At 35.9% G+C, this 17,065-nt stretch overlaps 1 protein-coding gene and 1 pseudogene across 1 annotated transcript; one reads left to right on the forward strand and one right to left on the reverse strand.

Annotated features, from left to right (window-relative positions):
• The first annotated feature begins 1,008 nt into the window (after window positions 1-1,008).
• LOC110661900 (rop guanine nucleotide exchange factor 1) lies at window positions 1,009-6,331 on the forward strand. The gene is made up of 5 exons (XM_021820732.2): window positions 1,009-1,709; window positions 2,177-2,293; window positions 2,425-2,963; window positions 4,610-4,963; window positions 5,671-6,331. The coding sequence occupies exons 1-5, from the start codon at window positions 1,433-1,435 to the stop codon at window positions 6,100-6,102; spliced, it is 1,719 nt and encodes a 572-aa protein (XP_021676424.2). The 5' UTR covers window positions 1,009-1,432; the 3' UTR covers window positions 6,103-6,331.
• An 8,571-nt stretch (window positions 6,332-14,902) lies between these two features.
• On the reverse strand, window positions 14,903-16,611 carry LOC110662483 (F-box protein SKIP23-like; annotated as a pseudogene).
• Between the last annotated feature and the right edge of the window lie 454 nt (window positions 16,612-17,065).

Raw genomic sequence — 17,065 nt, forward strand, 5'->3', positions numbered from 1 at the left:
TTTGATAGAAAAAAATTCATTAACTAAATATTTATATGTTAATAAATCATATAGAATTATGTATATTGTATGCGGAAAAATGATAAAACAAAATACTTAATATTATTTATAAACAAAATTTTAATTTACATTTGTTATTCTATTTAGGTAAAATAATTATTGTTCAATATTAAATATTGATTATGTTTAATATGTTATACATTTTAATAAATGCAAGCGCTAAAATAAATATTGTAAATAAACGAGTAATCTTATGAGTATATATAATAATTGGCTTAAAATTTAATTTCACCATATAATTACCAAGGATATTTAATTTAGTCTATTTTTAATTTTTATCTAAATTAGTTTGAAAACTTTAATTTGAGTTTGATTTAGCTTAAAAATAAAATAAAATTAAGTTTCTTAATTTTTAAATTTATATTAAAAAATTAACTTTAAATTAAGAAATTAAATTTTTATTTTTATTTTTTAATTTAAATTAAAAAATCAAGAAATTGAATATATAAATTTTAATTTTTAAATTAAATTAAACTTAAATTTAAAATTTTAAATTTGGTTTATAAAAATAAAAAATATTAAATTAAACTTTTCTAATATTACAGATAAAATTATATATTAAATTTATAAATATGCGAAATTAAACTTTTTTTTTTCAATAATAATTTATTGTGAACTTTTTTCAATAATAATTTCTTATTAAATCTCCTAACTAATCCCAATATGAGGCTTCGACAACCGAGTCCAAAGCTCATAAACTGAGGACCCCCACTTTTTATCCTTCTCTCCCGCGAAAATAATACAAAGGAAACAAACCGCCGTTTGCATTTCATCTCACCCACACGCAATTCCCTCCATAACCGTCCAAATTATATCACAGTGCCGCGCCACCGTGGCAAGCAGGTAAAGAGATGTGAGCAGGATGGGCCCACAAAAAAAGGACGTGTCGGGTGCTTAAAACACCTTCTGTTTCTCGTTGGGGAAAGACGACAAAGCCGCTGCAAACGGCCGTTTACTCTCTCTCTACACTCTCACTATCGAGTACGCTGTAGAGAGAGAAAAGAAGGCAGCGAATTAGAGATATTAGACCACAAAAAGGAAAATATTAATAAAATATGCAGAGAAAGCGGCAGTAGTTTTTACTTTGAGAGAGAGGAGACAGAGAAAAAGACTGAAAGAGTACAATGAGAGTAAACCAGAGTGAGAGAGCGTGCTTTTTATATGCTGCTATTAGAGTACTTTTCTCCTTTAACGATCATCATCATGAGCACATTCCTTAGCACCACCACCATAACAACCACCAGTCGCCACCGCATTGTCCAGTTCTTGATGTAATAAGATGTGCATAATCTCATTATTACTAATGTGCACGTGAGATCTTTTTTTTTTTTTTTTGAGTTTTAGTTTTGGAGCGTTGGATCTTGATTATAGTATGGGGAGCGTGTCCTCCGATGAAGGCTCTGATCCGCAGAGCGAGAGATGTGGGAGCTATAGCTTGAGTGCTGACGTCAGCGAGTCAGAGAGCTGCAGTAGTTTCTCGTGTCGGCGGTTTGATGGTGAAGGTGCTTCTAGCTCTTTGACTTCGTCTCCTCGTCCTCCGGTAACCTCCAGTTTCTGTTTTCAAGCGCCGGTGTTGCTGCCGGTGATTGGAGGAAAGGACATCATGATTTGGGACGTCAAGCCTGAGAAACGGGAGACGGATATATCTGGTACTTGATTCTGATTCTTATTACTTCAATTTCTTTTTTTTTTTTGTTAGTTATTTCACTTTTAGTGCTGTTCGTCTGAGTGATTTTTGGTGGATTGAGTGAGGTTTAAGGTCAATTTTGGATGCAGTTTTTTGTGCTTTTTGTTTTTTAGGCTGTCAATTTTATGGATTTGATTTGTTGGGTTGCTAATAAAAGTAAATTATGGATATTGAGGTTTTATGATTTTGTTTCTTCCAAGTATTGGGGAAATAGGAGAGCTTAACCTTTAATTTATCAAATTTTTAGACAATTTTTTTTTTTAATTTTAAATTACCTTTGAGTGTCCATCTTCTTTAAGCTTCTTTTCAGCAATATTAGGAATTTATAAAGTATACTGCAAATTGCATATAATTTTGTGTCATTTGAGGATTATCCATTTTAATCATTTCTAGATTTAGTATTTTTTTTTTGGGTGCACATTTTTGTAGAAGTTGAAATGATGAAAGAGAGATTCGCTAAGCTTCTGTTGGGAGAGGACATGTCTGGAGGTGGTAAAGGAGTCTGTACTGCTCTTGCCATTTCAAATGCCATCACAAATCTTTCTGGTTTGTATGATTTTACTCTCTGTATATGTTTTTAATCTTTTTTTTTATTATTTTTTTATTTTTTTTATATATATATGTGAACTTGTATAATATTGGTATTGCTCTAAATCTATTTGTTTTGTTTATGGCAGCAACTGTGTTCGGTGAGCTGTGGAGGTTAGAGCCATTGGCTACACTAAAGAAATCAATGTGGCGCAGAGAAATGGAATGGCTCTTATGTGTGAGTGATTCAATAGTTGAGCTTGTTCCTTCAATACAACAATTCCCTGGTGGAGGCACATATGAGGTCATGGCAACTAGGCCACGCCCAGATTTATACATTAATCTCCCTGCCCTGAAGAAGCTTGATGCCATGCTAATTAGCATGCTTGATGGGTTTTGTGACACGGAGTTCTGGTATGTGGATCGGGGGATAATTGTAGCTGATGGTGGTGATTGCGATTTGTATCCATCAAGTATTTCTAGTGGGAGACCTTCAATTAGGCAGGAAGAGAAATGGTGGTTGCCTTGTCCAAAAGTACCATCAAATGGGTTGTCTGAAGATGCAAGGAAAAGGTTGCAGCAGTGCAGGGATTGCACAAACCAGATATTAAAGGCAGCAATGGCAATCAATAGTAGTGTGCTTGCTGAGATGGAGATACCTAGTGTGTACTTGGAGACCTTACCTAAGGTATGGTTTCTGTATTTCTTTACTTAAAATGCCTGTGAGACTAGCCTTTTTTTTTTTTTTGGTGACTTCTTGCTTTTCTTCAATAGCTTTAAATTATTAGTTTGATTATTAATTTACTTCTTAGGTTTCATTTGTTTTGTGAAAAATATTATCGTGGAAGATATTTTTTCTTGTCAAAAGAAAAATTAAGCCATTTTTAAGAAAAATGACTTTCCCTGCTCAAAAGAGGAAGTCATTTTCCTGAATTTGATAACCTTATTAGATTGTAAAAACACTTATACATATATGACATAAACAAATTTCATTAGTTTAACATTGCAACCAAATAATGGAAAATATTTTCATGGAAAACCTTTTCTTAGAAAACGTTTTCATGGAAAATATTTTCCACATACTAGTTATTTTCCACGAAACAAATAGAGCCTTAGTTTATGTTCATTTAAAATATTCCTTTTGTGAGATTCTGAGAAGTTATGTTGTAAAATTTACAGCTGGTAGCTTGGCATTTATTTGATTCTCAAAGAACTTGAGAGTTAATTTACATCTCGCATTTCTTCAATAGCTTTAAGTTATTAGTTTGATTATTAATTTTCTTCTTAGTTTATTAAAAATATTCCTTTTCTGAGATTCTGAGAAGTTATGTTGTAAGATTTACATCATTGGAAGCCCGGCATTTATTTGATTCTCAAAGAACTTGGGAGTTCATCTATATTATGTATCCTGACTTCTCCTCGCTTCAGTTAGCCTTTGGGCTTTCGTTGCCAAGCTTGAAACCTGCGATTCTGTAACGATGGTTCAAGATGTCACCTATTTTTATTTCTAAACTACAATAATGTTCTTTGGTTCCTTTTAGTGATATATTTTAAAAGGCCTTCAAAAGGATTGGCAATTATAAAGAATACAGTTGCAGTATAGGCAAAAGATATATTTCTACCCAGAAGAACTGGGGTACAGATAAATTGACTGATAAAAAGAGAAGGCATTGTGAAATGGTGATAGATACCAGAAAGGATAGAAGATAATGCTCTGTTGTCTTCTTTTGTCAGATAAAATGTGAGAGCATATCAGTATAAACAGAAGCAAGTGAAAGTTTTCTCTCATGCTGGGTACTTCATTCCATTGGCCACTTTATTTTTCTTCTTATCTTAATAGTCTTATTTTAAATGATGTATTCTTGTTGTGTCATAAAGTTTGGAGGCATGCCAATGTAGACAAGACAATAAAATAATATTTGAACAAAGTTATGTTGAAAGAATACCCATGATTTGATGGAGGAGAAAATTTTATTGCTAATCATACAATTCTAACTCTGGTTAAATTTAATGCAAACAATGAATTCTAAAGCCTAAGTATGTTGCTCCTGTTTTGGCCCCTTCAACAACCAAGGTAGCTCTGTCCGTGATAATTTTAAATGTGCATGTATGATAACTTCTCATAATGCAATTTTATTGAACAAATTTATAAATGTGTTGCATAGAAGTTGGCATGCCCTATTAGTACATATTATTTGCCTGTGTTCTTTTTTTTTTTTTGGGTTCATAGAAGAAATCTTGTGGTTTCTCTTTTTCTTCTACTTTTTTTTTTTTTTCCTTCCAATCTAATTTTTAACCTTTTTTTTCCCCTTCTTGTTGTGCAATCATAATCAGAGTGGAAAAGCTTGCTTGGGAGATATCATCTACCGCTACATAACTGCCGAGCAGTTCAAGCCAGAATGTCTTCTTGATTGCCTAGACCTCTCAACTGAGCATCACACACTGGAAATAGCTAACAGGATTGAGGCAGCAGTGCATATCTGGAAGCATAAAGATAAGAGAAAGCAGACAAATCTCACAAAAGTTAGGCACTCATCATGGGGTGGCAAGGTCAAGAACCTTGTCGCTGACACCAAAAAGAATAATTTTCTGGCCCAGCGGGCTGAGACCCTCTTACAAAGCCTAAGGATACGTTTTCCTGGCCTTCCGCAGACAGCATCGGATATGAACAAGATTCAATATAACAAGGTATTTGCTCTTAAAGCTCCAATCCTTTAAGATTATCACATAAGTAATTTGATTGCCAACAAGAAAAGATCACATATGATACATATTAAATAAGTCTTTTGGACCAAATTCACTGAATGCAATCTGAAAAGGTCTTTATAACAAATAGCTCAAGAGGCAATTCAATAATTGTAGTCATTTCTTTAGTCTCCGTTTGGAAAAAAAAAATCATTTGTAAGAAAAGAACTCGATGCAATTTTCGCACAATTATATTGTTTTTGGCATGATTTCTGTTTCTTTTAAAATGTCTTTTTTTAAAGTTAAAGTTAAAAAGAATTGAATTCTTTCACCTATTAAATTTCTAAACATGAGAATTGAAAAAAAAAAATTATTGGATTAAATTCTTATAAAATTCTAGTTTCCAAACAGAGGGTTAAAGTAACCATAGAGCAGAAGGCGCTGACATGATACTCATTATTTTATGTGGGTAATCTCTTGTTGAATACCATATGTTAATATTCATGGTATGACGTTAGGGAAAAATGATGCACTAAAATAAGTTGTTTTCCCCATAATTTATTAATGCTTCTAGTTTGGGTTCCTTACTCTAGACCTTACATGGGTAGCTGTCCTCCAGAGCACTGATGCGGCAACTTGGGCAGTTGGCTTTAATATTTGACAAATTGAAAGAACTAGAAAAAAACGGTGAAAAGTCTGTCTTAATGCAGGATATTGGACAATCGATTCTTGAAAGCTACTCGAGAGTAATGGAGAGCTTGGCTTTCAACGTTATGGCAAGGATAGATGACGTTCTTTTTGTAGATGATGCCACCAAGCGATGTGCTGCAGCAGAATCGATGTCGCTATTCAACAGAAGTGGTTTGGGTGGTCTTCCTATCCAGAAACGAATGTCTCCTAGTCCCTTCTCCATCCGACACAGCCCTTTTGCCTCTCCATTTGCAACCCCAACTTTCTGCTCTTCCACTCCGGTGGCTGGAAGCCCAAGAAGGGCACCGTCCTCCCTAAATAGGAACAACACTAACGAAGCATCAGATCAGAAGTTTGAGAAACCATGTCCAGCTGAATTTGTGAAGGTTTGGTCACACACAGGCAACCCAAGTGCAAGAAGAGTTTCTGGAGATGCACCTGAGCGAGATTGACTTCTCAAGGAAGTCACCATTTCAAACGGCATCGAGTTAGGGTGTCTGGGTCCTAGAATTGGTATCTAAACTTGTACATTCTTTAGCAATAGAAAGATCAAGTTCTAAAATTTTGATCATGCCTCTTTTTTAGTCCAGTTGTGTTGATGAAAGATTATTATCTATGCTGTTCAACAAAATTATGCTCTTCTATCTCCGTATCAAATCTCATCTTCGATTGTGCGGCCAACCAATGATTTGCAGCTGCTAATCTAATAAGGAAAACAGTGTAATTGGATAATTAGATAATTGATTCAATAATATCAAATTATCTAAAGCTGTGATGGGGCCAGGGAATGTGCAGCTAAAAATGGCAATAAGCCAATAATGGTTTTGGATGGAACAATGACAAACATGAGTCGTTAGGCATCCAAAGAGGCAGTACCAAAGGTGGTTTGGGATGCTTGGTGAATAAGAGGGGATCAGCCCTCACGAGCTTTTGTTTCTTGGGCTAAAACAAGAAAATATGAAACCAAAGATAGAAATTTGGACACTGCATGGCATTCTTGCTGAGGTATTAGATTCAGACAGGACTTTCTGGGATCTTGAAATTTACATTTGCTGGCATTTTGTCGTGGATGCTGATTCCTGCCTTCATTAAATTCACCAAACTATAATCCATGGAAACCAGAACCTAACCTTCGCATATTAAAGGTCATTTAAAAAAAAAAAACTTTTTACTCTCTAGATTCACCATCCAAACCAGCAGACAGCCCTAGGTAACTGGTCAGTCTTTCATTGCAACTCTTAAGAATGGATTCTGCATCCCCAACAGATTAGCTAATTTTGAGCAAAAGTTGTAACATGTTTGAACTAGCTCAAGGTAACTATCAATTGCCCCTTCCAACTAGTCAATGCCACCAACACGCTAGTCTTCTCCACAAATACAAGTATGCATCTCTAATTTAAGAGTTCCAAATAATCAATGAGCCTCAACTCAATGATACTAAATTCATCTCTAAAGTAAGGTCTCGAGTTCAAGTCTCATTCGGAATCAATTATATATATATATATTCAGCCACAAATATGGCAATCACAATCCACAAATATTGTTCATATTCAACTTTTTCTAGTGGCAGTAAAAGAAGTATTTCAATTGTATCGAGAAAAAAAAAAGCATCATTAATTTACTTCTAGCAAGTCATCCAGGTTTGCAGAAATCCACAAGAAGTTCATGCACTTTAAGACAGCACTAAATCACCTCTCCTCCTCCTTATCCTTGTTCTACTTCTCCTATTGCGGAGTCCAGAACAATCACTGCTGTCTTCACGCATCAAATCCCGAAATCGCATCACCATCAAAACCGTCTTCAATCTTTACAAATCACGAATGCATCGTCTTCACCCTCAGATGCCAATAGGCAAAGTCCAGATGACGTTGCCCAGAAACTCTTTAAACGACATTTTTTATTTTTTCTTTTTGGGCTTTGAACAATGGCATAATGGGTACGAGATAAGTAGATGGTACGTGCATAAATGTCGATGGGTTCACTGGCCTGTTGAAAAGAATCTATATTTGTAATTTGTATACTTGAAATCTTTATAGAATGGGTTTATAGAATAGCTGTTAATTTGTTATTGATGAGTAATTGTATTTTTTGTGAGTTGTTTCTTGATTTGTGTAATATGTTGATCATATGAGTTAACATATTGGAGATTTGTGATTTGGGCAAGCATAGTTATTAAAGGCTTAAGGTACATCAAGACGCTAAAGGTCCTAGAGCCTAAGTGCTGGGCACAAGGCAAGTGCCTGACGAGACAAGGCAAGGCAAGGCACAAAAATAATAAAATTCATAAAAATAAATTATATAAACATTATAAATTTAATTAATATAATGTTAATTACATATAAAGGTATATATAATTGTTAATCGGACAAAATACTAGAGTTAGCTCAATTCCTATAGGCATTAATAGATCATCTTAATATCATGTTAGAGCATTTATGGACGAGAGATCGCCTTAGTGCCACATTAGGGCATTTATGGGCGAGAGATTGCCTTAGTGCCATGTGAGGGCATTTATCGGGCGAGACATCACCTTAATGCCATGTTAGGGTATATATTAGGCGAGAAGTAGACTTAGTGCCTCGTTAGGGCATTTATTGGGTGATCGCCTTAGTGCCCTTTAGGGTATTTATTGAGCGAGAGATCGCCTTAGTGCCCCTTAGGAGTCTTTTAAAAGAGATAAGATAAGTAGAAGTCTTTATTGATAAAATTTGCATAAGTTACATATATTCCATGCTTGTGGAAGATTGCCACCACTACGATAAGCGATTTTGTAATAACCAGGGTGGATGACTTTAGATATAATGTAAGGACCTTCCCAATTATTGTCGAGCTTGCCGGCCCCGGCTTCCCCTCTTGAGACATCTACTCTCTTTATTACTAGATCTCCTACAATGAAAGATCGGTGTTTCACATTTTCATTATATAGCCGAGCCATCCTTTTCTTTTACTCAGCCATTCAAATGTAAGCGCGCTCCCTTAAGACTTTAGCTTGGTCCAGAATGAAGCGGAGACCATTTTTATTTGCTGTGATCTCAGGATTTTTAGTCCAAGCACTAAGAACAACGATTTCTACAGGAATAACAACTTCTAAACCATATGCCAAAGAGAAAGGCGTTTCTCCTGTTATCGATCTGAGAGTGGTTCGGTATGCCCACAAGACATATGGTAATTCATCTAGCCACCTTCCCTTTGCATTGTCCAGTCTTTTCTTTAAACCATTCAACCATTCAAAATGGTTCGATTAGTGACCTCGGTCATCTCATTTGGTTTGAGGATGATAAGTAGAAGCAAACTGAAGATCAATGCTCCACTCAGAATAAAAAGATCTAAACTTGAAACAACCGAACTGAGTGCCATTATCAGTAATAATTACTTTAGGAATGCCAAACCTGCAAAAAAATTTTGTCTAACAAAGGTAATTGCCTTATCAGTAGTAATCAGTTGTGAAGCTTTTGCCTTAGCTCACTTGGTAAAGTGATCAATGACCACTATAACATATTTTCTGGATTCTGAAGCCATAGGAAATGGACCCAGGATATTAATTCCCCATTGATAAAATGGCCATGAATTCCCAATAGCCGATAACTTTCTGCCAAAGCTTTAGGGATAAAGTTATGCTCCTAGCTTTTTTTGCATCTTCAAACCAATTCCTTAGCATCGTCCACTGTCGAAAGCCAGAAATACCCCTGCTTAAGAGCTTTTTAAGCAATGGTCGAAGCACCTTCATGACTACCACACAGACCTTCATATATATCATTCATAATAGCCATCCCTTCCTCAGGAGTGATGCATTTCAACCAAGGTTGCAAAAAGGACCTTCTGTAAAGCCATCCATCAAGTACACTATAACCAAAAGACTTTTGCACTATCTTCCTGCTTGAAGAGGATCCTCAGGTAATAACCCATTGTCCAGGTAATAAAAAATTGGGGTCATTGAAGTAGAAACAATATCAATTGGCAATGCCTCCTCCTGATCAATAGTTGGGACAGTAATCTCTTCCAAGGGTATAGGCTAGGTTAAATGCTGCTCACCTGAGGCTGCTAACTTGGCTAACGCATCAACTTCATTGTTTTTTGATCTCAGAATTTATAGGATGGTGACCTCTCTAGAATTAGATAGGATTTTTTGCATATATCTTTGAATTCTTGTCTCATACTTGGCAAAGTTTGAGTCCTTGACATGGAAATTACCCTGACATTGATTAGCAACCAATTGTAAGTCGCAAAAAATAGTAACATTTGGGATTCTTACCTCCTTTATAATCTGAAGCGTCATCAAGAATGCCTTATGTTCTTCCATGTTCTGCATAACGGAGCTTAATGTGGTAAGGCCCTTCCAGCACAATTTTGATTCTAGCTCCTATTGATCCGATAGCTCCATCGACCCAAACCTTCCGCTCTTCCCATACTTCCTTTTCCTCCTATACCGACGATGTCATTTCTACTACAAAATCAGCTAATGCGAGAGCATTGAGTGTCGTTCTAGGGACATATCTGATGTCGTATGCAACCAATATCACTGACCATGTAGCCAAGTGATTCAATGTCTCTGGTCGATGTAATATCTTTCTCAAAGGATAATTGATTCAGACTTTGATAGTGTGTGATTCGAGGTCTTAACTTTGTTGCTGCCGATAGTACTACAAAAGCAAGCTTTTCTAATGCTGGATAGTTGGGTTTGGCCACTTTTAACACATGATTGGTGTAGTATATTGGTCTTTGCTCTTTGCCTTCTTCCCAAACCAGAACCAAACTAATCGTTTCTTGAATGACTATAAGATACAAAAAGAAAACTTTGCCCAGCTTGGGTGAGTCAAGAAAAGGTGGGTTTAGTGAGAAAATCTTTTAACTCATCAAAAGTTACTTGGCAATTGTCACCCCTTTTGAAATGTCTTCACGCTTTTAGAGCTTGATAAAAAGGCAAACATTTTCAAGCCGAACAAGACACAAATCGACCCAAAGCTGTTACGCGACCATTCAACTTCTGAATCTCCTTAATGTTCTGAGGTGGTTTCATGTCCATGATCGCCTTAATCTTCTTTAGGTTAGCTTCGATCCCCCTTTTTGATACCATATAACCTACGAACTTTCCTACTTTAACTTCAAATGTACACTTTTTCGGATTTAATTTCATGCCTACTTTGTTCAATATGTCAAAAGCTTCTACAAGGTTCTTTACATGATTCTCCATCCTCTTACTCTCAATAATCATATCATCTACATACACTTCAGTTGTCCTTCCAATCAATCCCTCAAACATTTTATTCACCAAACGCTGGTAAGTAGCCCCTACCTTTTTTAATCTAAATGGCATAGCCTTATAGCAATACAACCTTGAGTCTGTGATAAAAGCGGTTTTTTCCTCATCATATGGGTCCATTTTAATTTGTTGATATCCCAAAATAGCATCGACTAGGGAGCACACAACATGTCCTGCAGTTAAATCTACCAACCGATCTATTATGGGCAAAGGATAATGGTCCTTGGTACAAGCTCGGTTGAGGTTAGTAAAGTCAACACACATTCTCCATTTGCTTTTAGACTTCTTAACCAATACTACGTTAGCTACCCAAGTGGGATACTTGACTTCTCTAATCAATTCGGCCTTTAACAACTTATTTACCTCATCTTTGACCACTTGCTGCCTATCTAGAGTGAGCTGTCATTTCTTTTGTTGAACTGGCTTGAAGGTCAGATCCAAGTTCAAACTATGCATCATTACAGAGGGATCGACTCCCCTTACTTGCTCTAGACTCTGAGCAAAAGTGCCAATACACTCCTTTAAGATGTTAATGACTGGCTCCCTATCTGGTCCCTTGAGAGCAGTGCCGAACTTAATGTGCTTTCCTAGGAACAACTATACATCTTCCACTTCATCAACCGACTCTGGAAAGATATGGGACTCTAGCTTCTTCAGGAGATCAATAGGGAAAATAGTCTTAGTAGCCACTTTGGCAGACTGCCTGTAACACTCTTGAGTTGATTGTTGACTTCCTCGAACTACAGCAACTCCTTCTGTTACAGGTAACTTCATGCAAAGGCAATCCATGTTAATCAAAATCCCATTACTATTTAAAATAAGCCTCCCTAATATGACATTATAAGATAAAGGAATGTCCACAACTACAAACTCAGCACAAATATTCCTCTGAAAAGTACCATCTCCTAACCTTATAGTGAGATTAACCATCCCTGCCACTGAAACTGTTTTATCTCCCAGTCCGACCAAAGGATTAGCTATCTTAGGGAGATCCTTCCTCTGTAATCTGAGCTTTTTATATATTTCAAGAGTGATCAAATTGACCAAACTACCGGTATCTATTAGAGTTCTCCTAACAGTGTACCTATTTAACAAAATATTTACCACCAAGGGGTTAGAATGGGGACATTTTACCTTCTCATAATCTTTTGTGCTAAAAATGATCGAATCTGAATATTAAGTTTCACTCTCCACTGAAAGAACTTTTAATCTCTCACTACTGTCCAGCGGTATCTTTCCTCGATACTTGCAATCATCTAGTCTTCTTGCAATGACATTAATAATGCCAATAAGCTCTTCCTTGAAAGCCTTGCCTAACTCCTTATTCGTTGAGCCCTCTTCTCGCCTACTTCGTGAGCAATCATCTCTAGCAAATTTTTTCAAGTTGCCATCTCTAACCAATCGCTCGACTTCATCCTTGAGTTGCCTGCATTCGTCAGTGGTGTGACCATGATCATCATGAAAGCGGTAGTACTTAGACCGATCTCTCCTCCTAGCACTCTTAGGCTTAAGCTTGCATGGCCATTTAACATCTTGACTTCTAGATCCACATGAGTACCTTTAACCTAGGCTTATTGAGAAACGTGTAAGTGCGGTAATGCTCCTTTCCCCATTTCGAATCATGATCCCGATTATAAGATTGCCTGTCACCACCATAGCTCCTCTTCTCATACCTCTTATCGTTATTCTGTGAAAATTGCCTCTCTTCCCTTAGAGTCGTTCGCTCATCATCAAGCCTAATATATTTATGAGATTGTTCCATTATTTGCTGATAATCCCATGTTGGATTTTTAATCAAGGAATCAACATACTTCATATCCCTAGCCCCTTTTTTAATCGCTTCACACGCTGTTTCATGATTGAGATTCTTAATTTGGATGGCCTCAATGCTAAATATGAAAATATAATCTTGAAGAGATTCCCCCTCCATTTGTTAAACCTTCCTAAGGTCAGAAAATAATTTTCTTAGCGAAATACTGCTAACAAACTTATCCCGAAATGAGCTTGCCAATTGATCAAAGCTTTCAACTGATCTCACTGGGAGTCATTGATACCACTTTTGAGCAAGCCCTGTTAGAGTGGTCGGAAAAACCCTACATAAAATGTAACTATTAATGTTTTATAGTAATATAGTGGTACAAAAATTAGCAAGATGACTTCTAGGGTTAGTGGTGCCATCACATTTATCTTAAATGGGCAATTTAAATTTTAGTGAAAAAATTTCAGTTAGTATCGCCTCACAAAGATGAGATTCATCTCCCATGCCGAAATCATTGTCATTGGAATGCTTTTGGTACTTTTTGATTGCCTGGGCAATCTTTTAACTTAATGCAGTATCCTCAGTATTAGATTCCTCCTCCTTGGAGTATTCCCATTTTGATTTGCCCTTATTGCCTCTAGATTTATCTTCTAGAGGATGTTCCCCAGGAAGCATTATTGGTGGAGTTAGAGGGGGAAGTGGTGGTGTTGGAATTGTTAGTGCATTTCCTCTATTAGATTGCTCATATTCTTTTCTTAAGAGTGCGAACATTGCCTCCATTTTTTTAATTTTCAAGAACATAGGGTCTTGGGAAGAGGCTGTGTTTCCTCTGTCGGAATTTCCTGATTGTGGACCACTAATGGAGCTTCTCCTCCCCTAGTCCAAGTCCCTACATTGTCAGCTATGGCCTCTGTGCCTGCTCTTCTAAAACACATGCTTGTCTCACCCATTAGAAATCAACAAAACTAGTTAACAAAAAGGACAAAACCTAAGAAAACAAGCAACAAAAATGAAAATAATCGAAAATGAGAATTTAGCCAAAAAGGGCATTGAATTTCTCACAAATGGTGCCACTGATGTTACTCAGAATCCTTGGGTTAAAACCTGATTGGATGTTGCTTGCAACTCAATATAAAAGATGAGGTTAGTGGCTGGGCTAAGCCACTCTGACGCTCAAGTCAGTAAATGCTAAGATAGCAAATACCAATAAAAAAAGGGTAAAAGAATTGCGTCCCTTCAATATTGTTCTGGTTTTTATTTATAGAGTAGAGAATAGTACATTTTTCATATTAATAAGAATTTTATGCTAACCGATTCCACTTTTTACGATGGTGCCAGCTAACATACCCTATATTTCCAGCTATAACATAGGACATGTTTTCATATCTTGCATCTCTATCTTACCTGATCACTCGTTCCGTTACCCAATCACATACTCATTTTGATCTCCTCAGATACCTCACCTCATTTGAACACTTTATTATTTGTCTGAACATCTAGTGTCTTAATTGAACACCTTATGTCCTACTTGAGTATCTAATGTTTAACCTTGGTTCGGGTTTCAAGACCCAAAAACCAATCAACTTAGATCAAATTTTTATTCGTATTATATCAATTTGTGTAATATGTTGATCATATAAGTTTAGATATTGTAGATTTGTGATTTGGGGAAGCATAGTTATTAAATGCTCAAGTCGCATCAAAGCGTTAAAGGTCGTAGAGCTTGGGTGCCAAGCACAAGGCAAGTGCTTGATGAGACAAGGTAAGGAAAGGCGCAAAAATAATAAAATTTATAAAAATAAATTATATAAACATTATAAATTTAATTGATATAATGTTCATTACATATAAAGGCATATATAAATTTTATAAACATTATAATATTATTTATTTTATTGCACCACCACCATATCAATTAAATTATATATATGAGCGAAAATTATCATTAAAATGCATTATACCAATTTTATTTTTAATCAAATATAATGTTAGAATAATAATTTTAATTTTTATTGCATTATAACTTCAATTTTACTATATACTTAATTTAATAATAGCTTACTAAACATAACTTAAAATAATTTAAATTGAATTTTATAAATTCATTAAAAATGATTATGTATTTATTATAAAGATATATATCTTTATTTTTAAATTATGCAAAATAGAATTAAAAAAAAATGTAAATGCAAAAGAGAAATAAAAAACCCTAAACTAGATTTAAGCCCAAAAATTTAAAAAAACTATAAATTAGTTTAGGCCCAACAACCATTAGGCTCACTAAGCTCACAATCACCACACAACACAGCCATATAACAAAGCCATTAAGCTCGACCCATCATTACTATAAAATACAGCCATATAAAGCCAATGTAAACACTAAACAACCACGTTAGGGTAGGTAACAGCCAGATTGTCTTCTTTTTCTTCGTTTTTCAGGGTTGCATGAACTTTTGCGATGCATGTTTGTGCCTTCACCTCACTTGGGGGTGCCTAGGCGCATCTAGCTTCTTACTGTGCCTGGGTGAGGTCACCCACCTTTCCCTGGATGAGGCACTAACCCGGTGTCCAATGCACCTTGCTGCACACCTTTGATAACTATTTGAGGAAGAAACCAGGGATTTGAGATTTGGGCAAGAAATTGGGCGCTTGAGAGCATACCAACGGTTTGAACCGAACCGTACTAAACCAGAATAATTTAGTTTGATTGATTTATCTCTTAATTTGGTTTAGTTTGATTTTTTTTTTATATGAAATTCTGTTTGGTTCGGTTTTGAACTGAGCTAACCAAATGCTCAACCCTGGTTCCAAAAAAAATGAGGCATATGATTTTGTTGGATTTATGGTTCTAACGAGAAAACAAAATTTGGACTACCAATAAGGTATTGTGGGGAGCCCCTAATCCAACCATGGGAAGTAGAATCATCACCCAAAAACAACACACGACCAAAGCTTTTCACGTCAATCCAGCTCTTCCCTTCTTCATCTAACTTATAAACCTTGAACCTAACTGTCCTCTGGTTCATATACTGCTCAAAGTGCTCAAAATATTCCTTACCAAAGCTCAGACTCTCTTCCCTAGTATCAATACTCAAACACATACCAACCAACAATAATTCATCAACGGACTCAACCAAATACTTATTGTCACCACCAAAAATAGGATTTGCAATTAAACTCAACCCTGTATTCAACCCCACAACCAGTCCTCCCAGTGCTGTCAACAGCATAAAATTTACCTTTGTAAACAATCACATCATCGTAAGGAGATGGCATATCTTTTATTATAGTCCATCTCCTATCACCACTTCTAAACATAGCCAATTTTCCGGAAAAATGAATGGTAAGCAACACAAAATTGCTTTCACAATTCAGCCATATCATTACCACTTTCTCCACGTATAGATTATTAGCATCACCGAAACACGGCGAATAGGGGCTTATAATCAACGTGATACAGAATATATTCTTGACCCAATTCACAGTAAGTTCAATAAATTCAAAACGCGAGGATAGTTTCTAGGTAAAGAATTTAACTGATACCTCGATAGGGGATTCAACAAGTGCTTTCTATCAGAGATATCCTCTTCGATTTTGACTAGCCAGCAATTTGGGGACGCTTGGTTATGGGACTCGGGTAAACCAATGCAGAATATAATGCGTCGAGAGAGGAAGAGACCGCATGGGGTGCGGGAGATTCCCTCGTTTGGAAGAACCGAGAAAGTGCCCGATAAGCGGCGAGGCCTTGGGGAGACAGAGGATCGCCATGAAGTGCAAACGGAACGGAATCATATGAGATCAATAGAGGTGTTGAGGCATCTGGAGATTTGTTCTAGGATGTCTTTTGGGAGCAGGGTCCATTCCGCCACTTGATGTCTGATTTTCCCGGAAATGGAGGGAAATTTTGAGAGAGTGAGGGAATGAAAATGAAGTCATCTGTACAGAAGGAGCTACGGGTTAACGATGAAGTGACTTTGAGAATGAGCTTATGATAGAATCTGGACTGGGTTGCCCAAGGCCCATAAGGTCGATGTTGGATTGAGGCCCATTTTTAATACAGAAAAAGTAAATAAATTTTTATTATTTAACCAATAGGAGATAATATTAAAAATTTTTTAGAAATTGAAAAAATAATTTAAAATTTCTTATGATTTCTTTGCTCCCCAAATTCAAAACTAATCAATCTTAAATTAAAATTAGACTATAGACTGTGATTTCTTCATTCCAAAATTCAAAATTAATTTTTCTATCGTTCATTATTTAATGGAGTTTGTGCATTATCTATAATTTATATCATATATAAATGTATAAAGAAGGGGTAACATTTGCTTTGATCAAAATTTTTTTTATTCTTAAAATTAATTATAATTATATTTTTATTATTTAAATTAATTTT

Source organism: Hevea brasiliensis, unplaced genomic scaffold, assembly GCF_030052815.1.
Source record: "Hevea brasiliensis isolate MT/VB/25A 57/8 unplaced genomic scaffold, ASM3005281v1 Scaf1, whole genome shotgun sequence".
NCBI classification, from domain to species: Eukaryota; Viridiplantae; Streptophyta; class Magnoliopsida; order Malpighiales; family Euphorbiaceae; genus Hevea; species Hevea brasiliensis.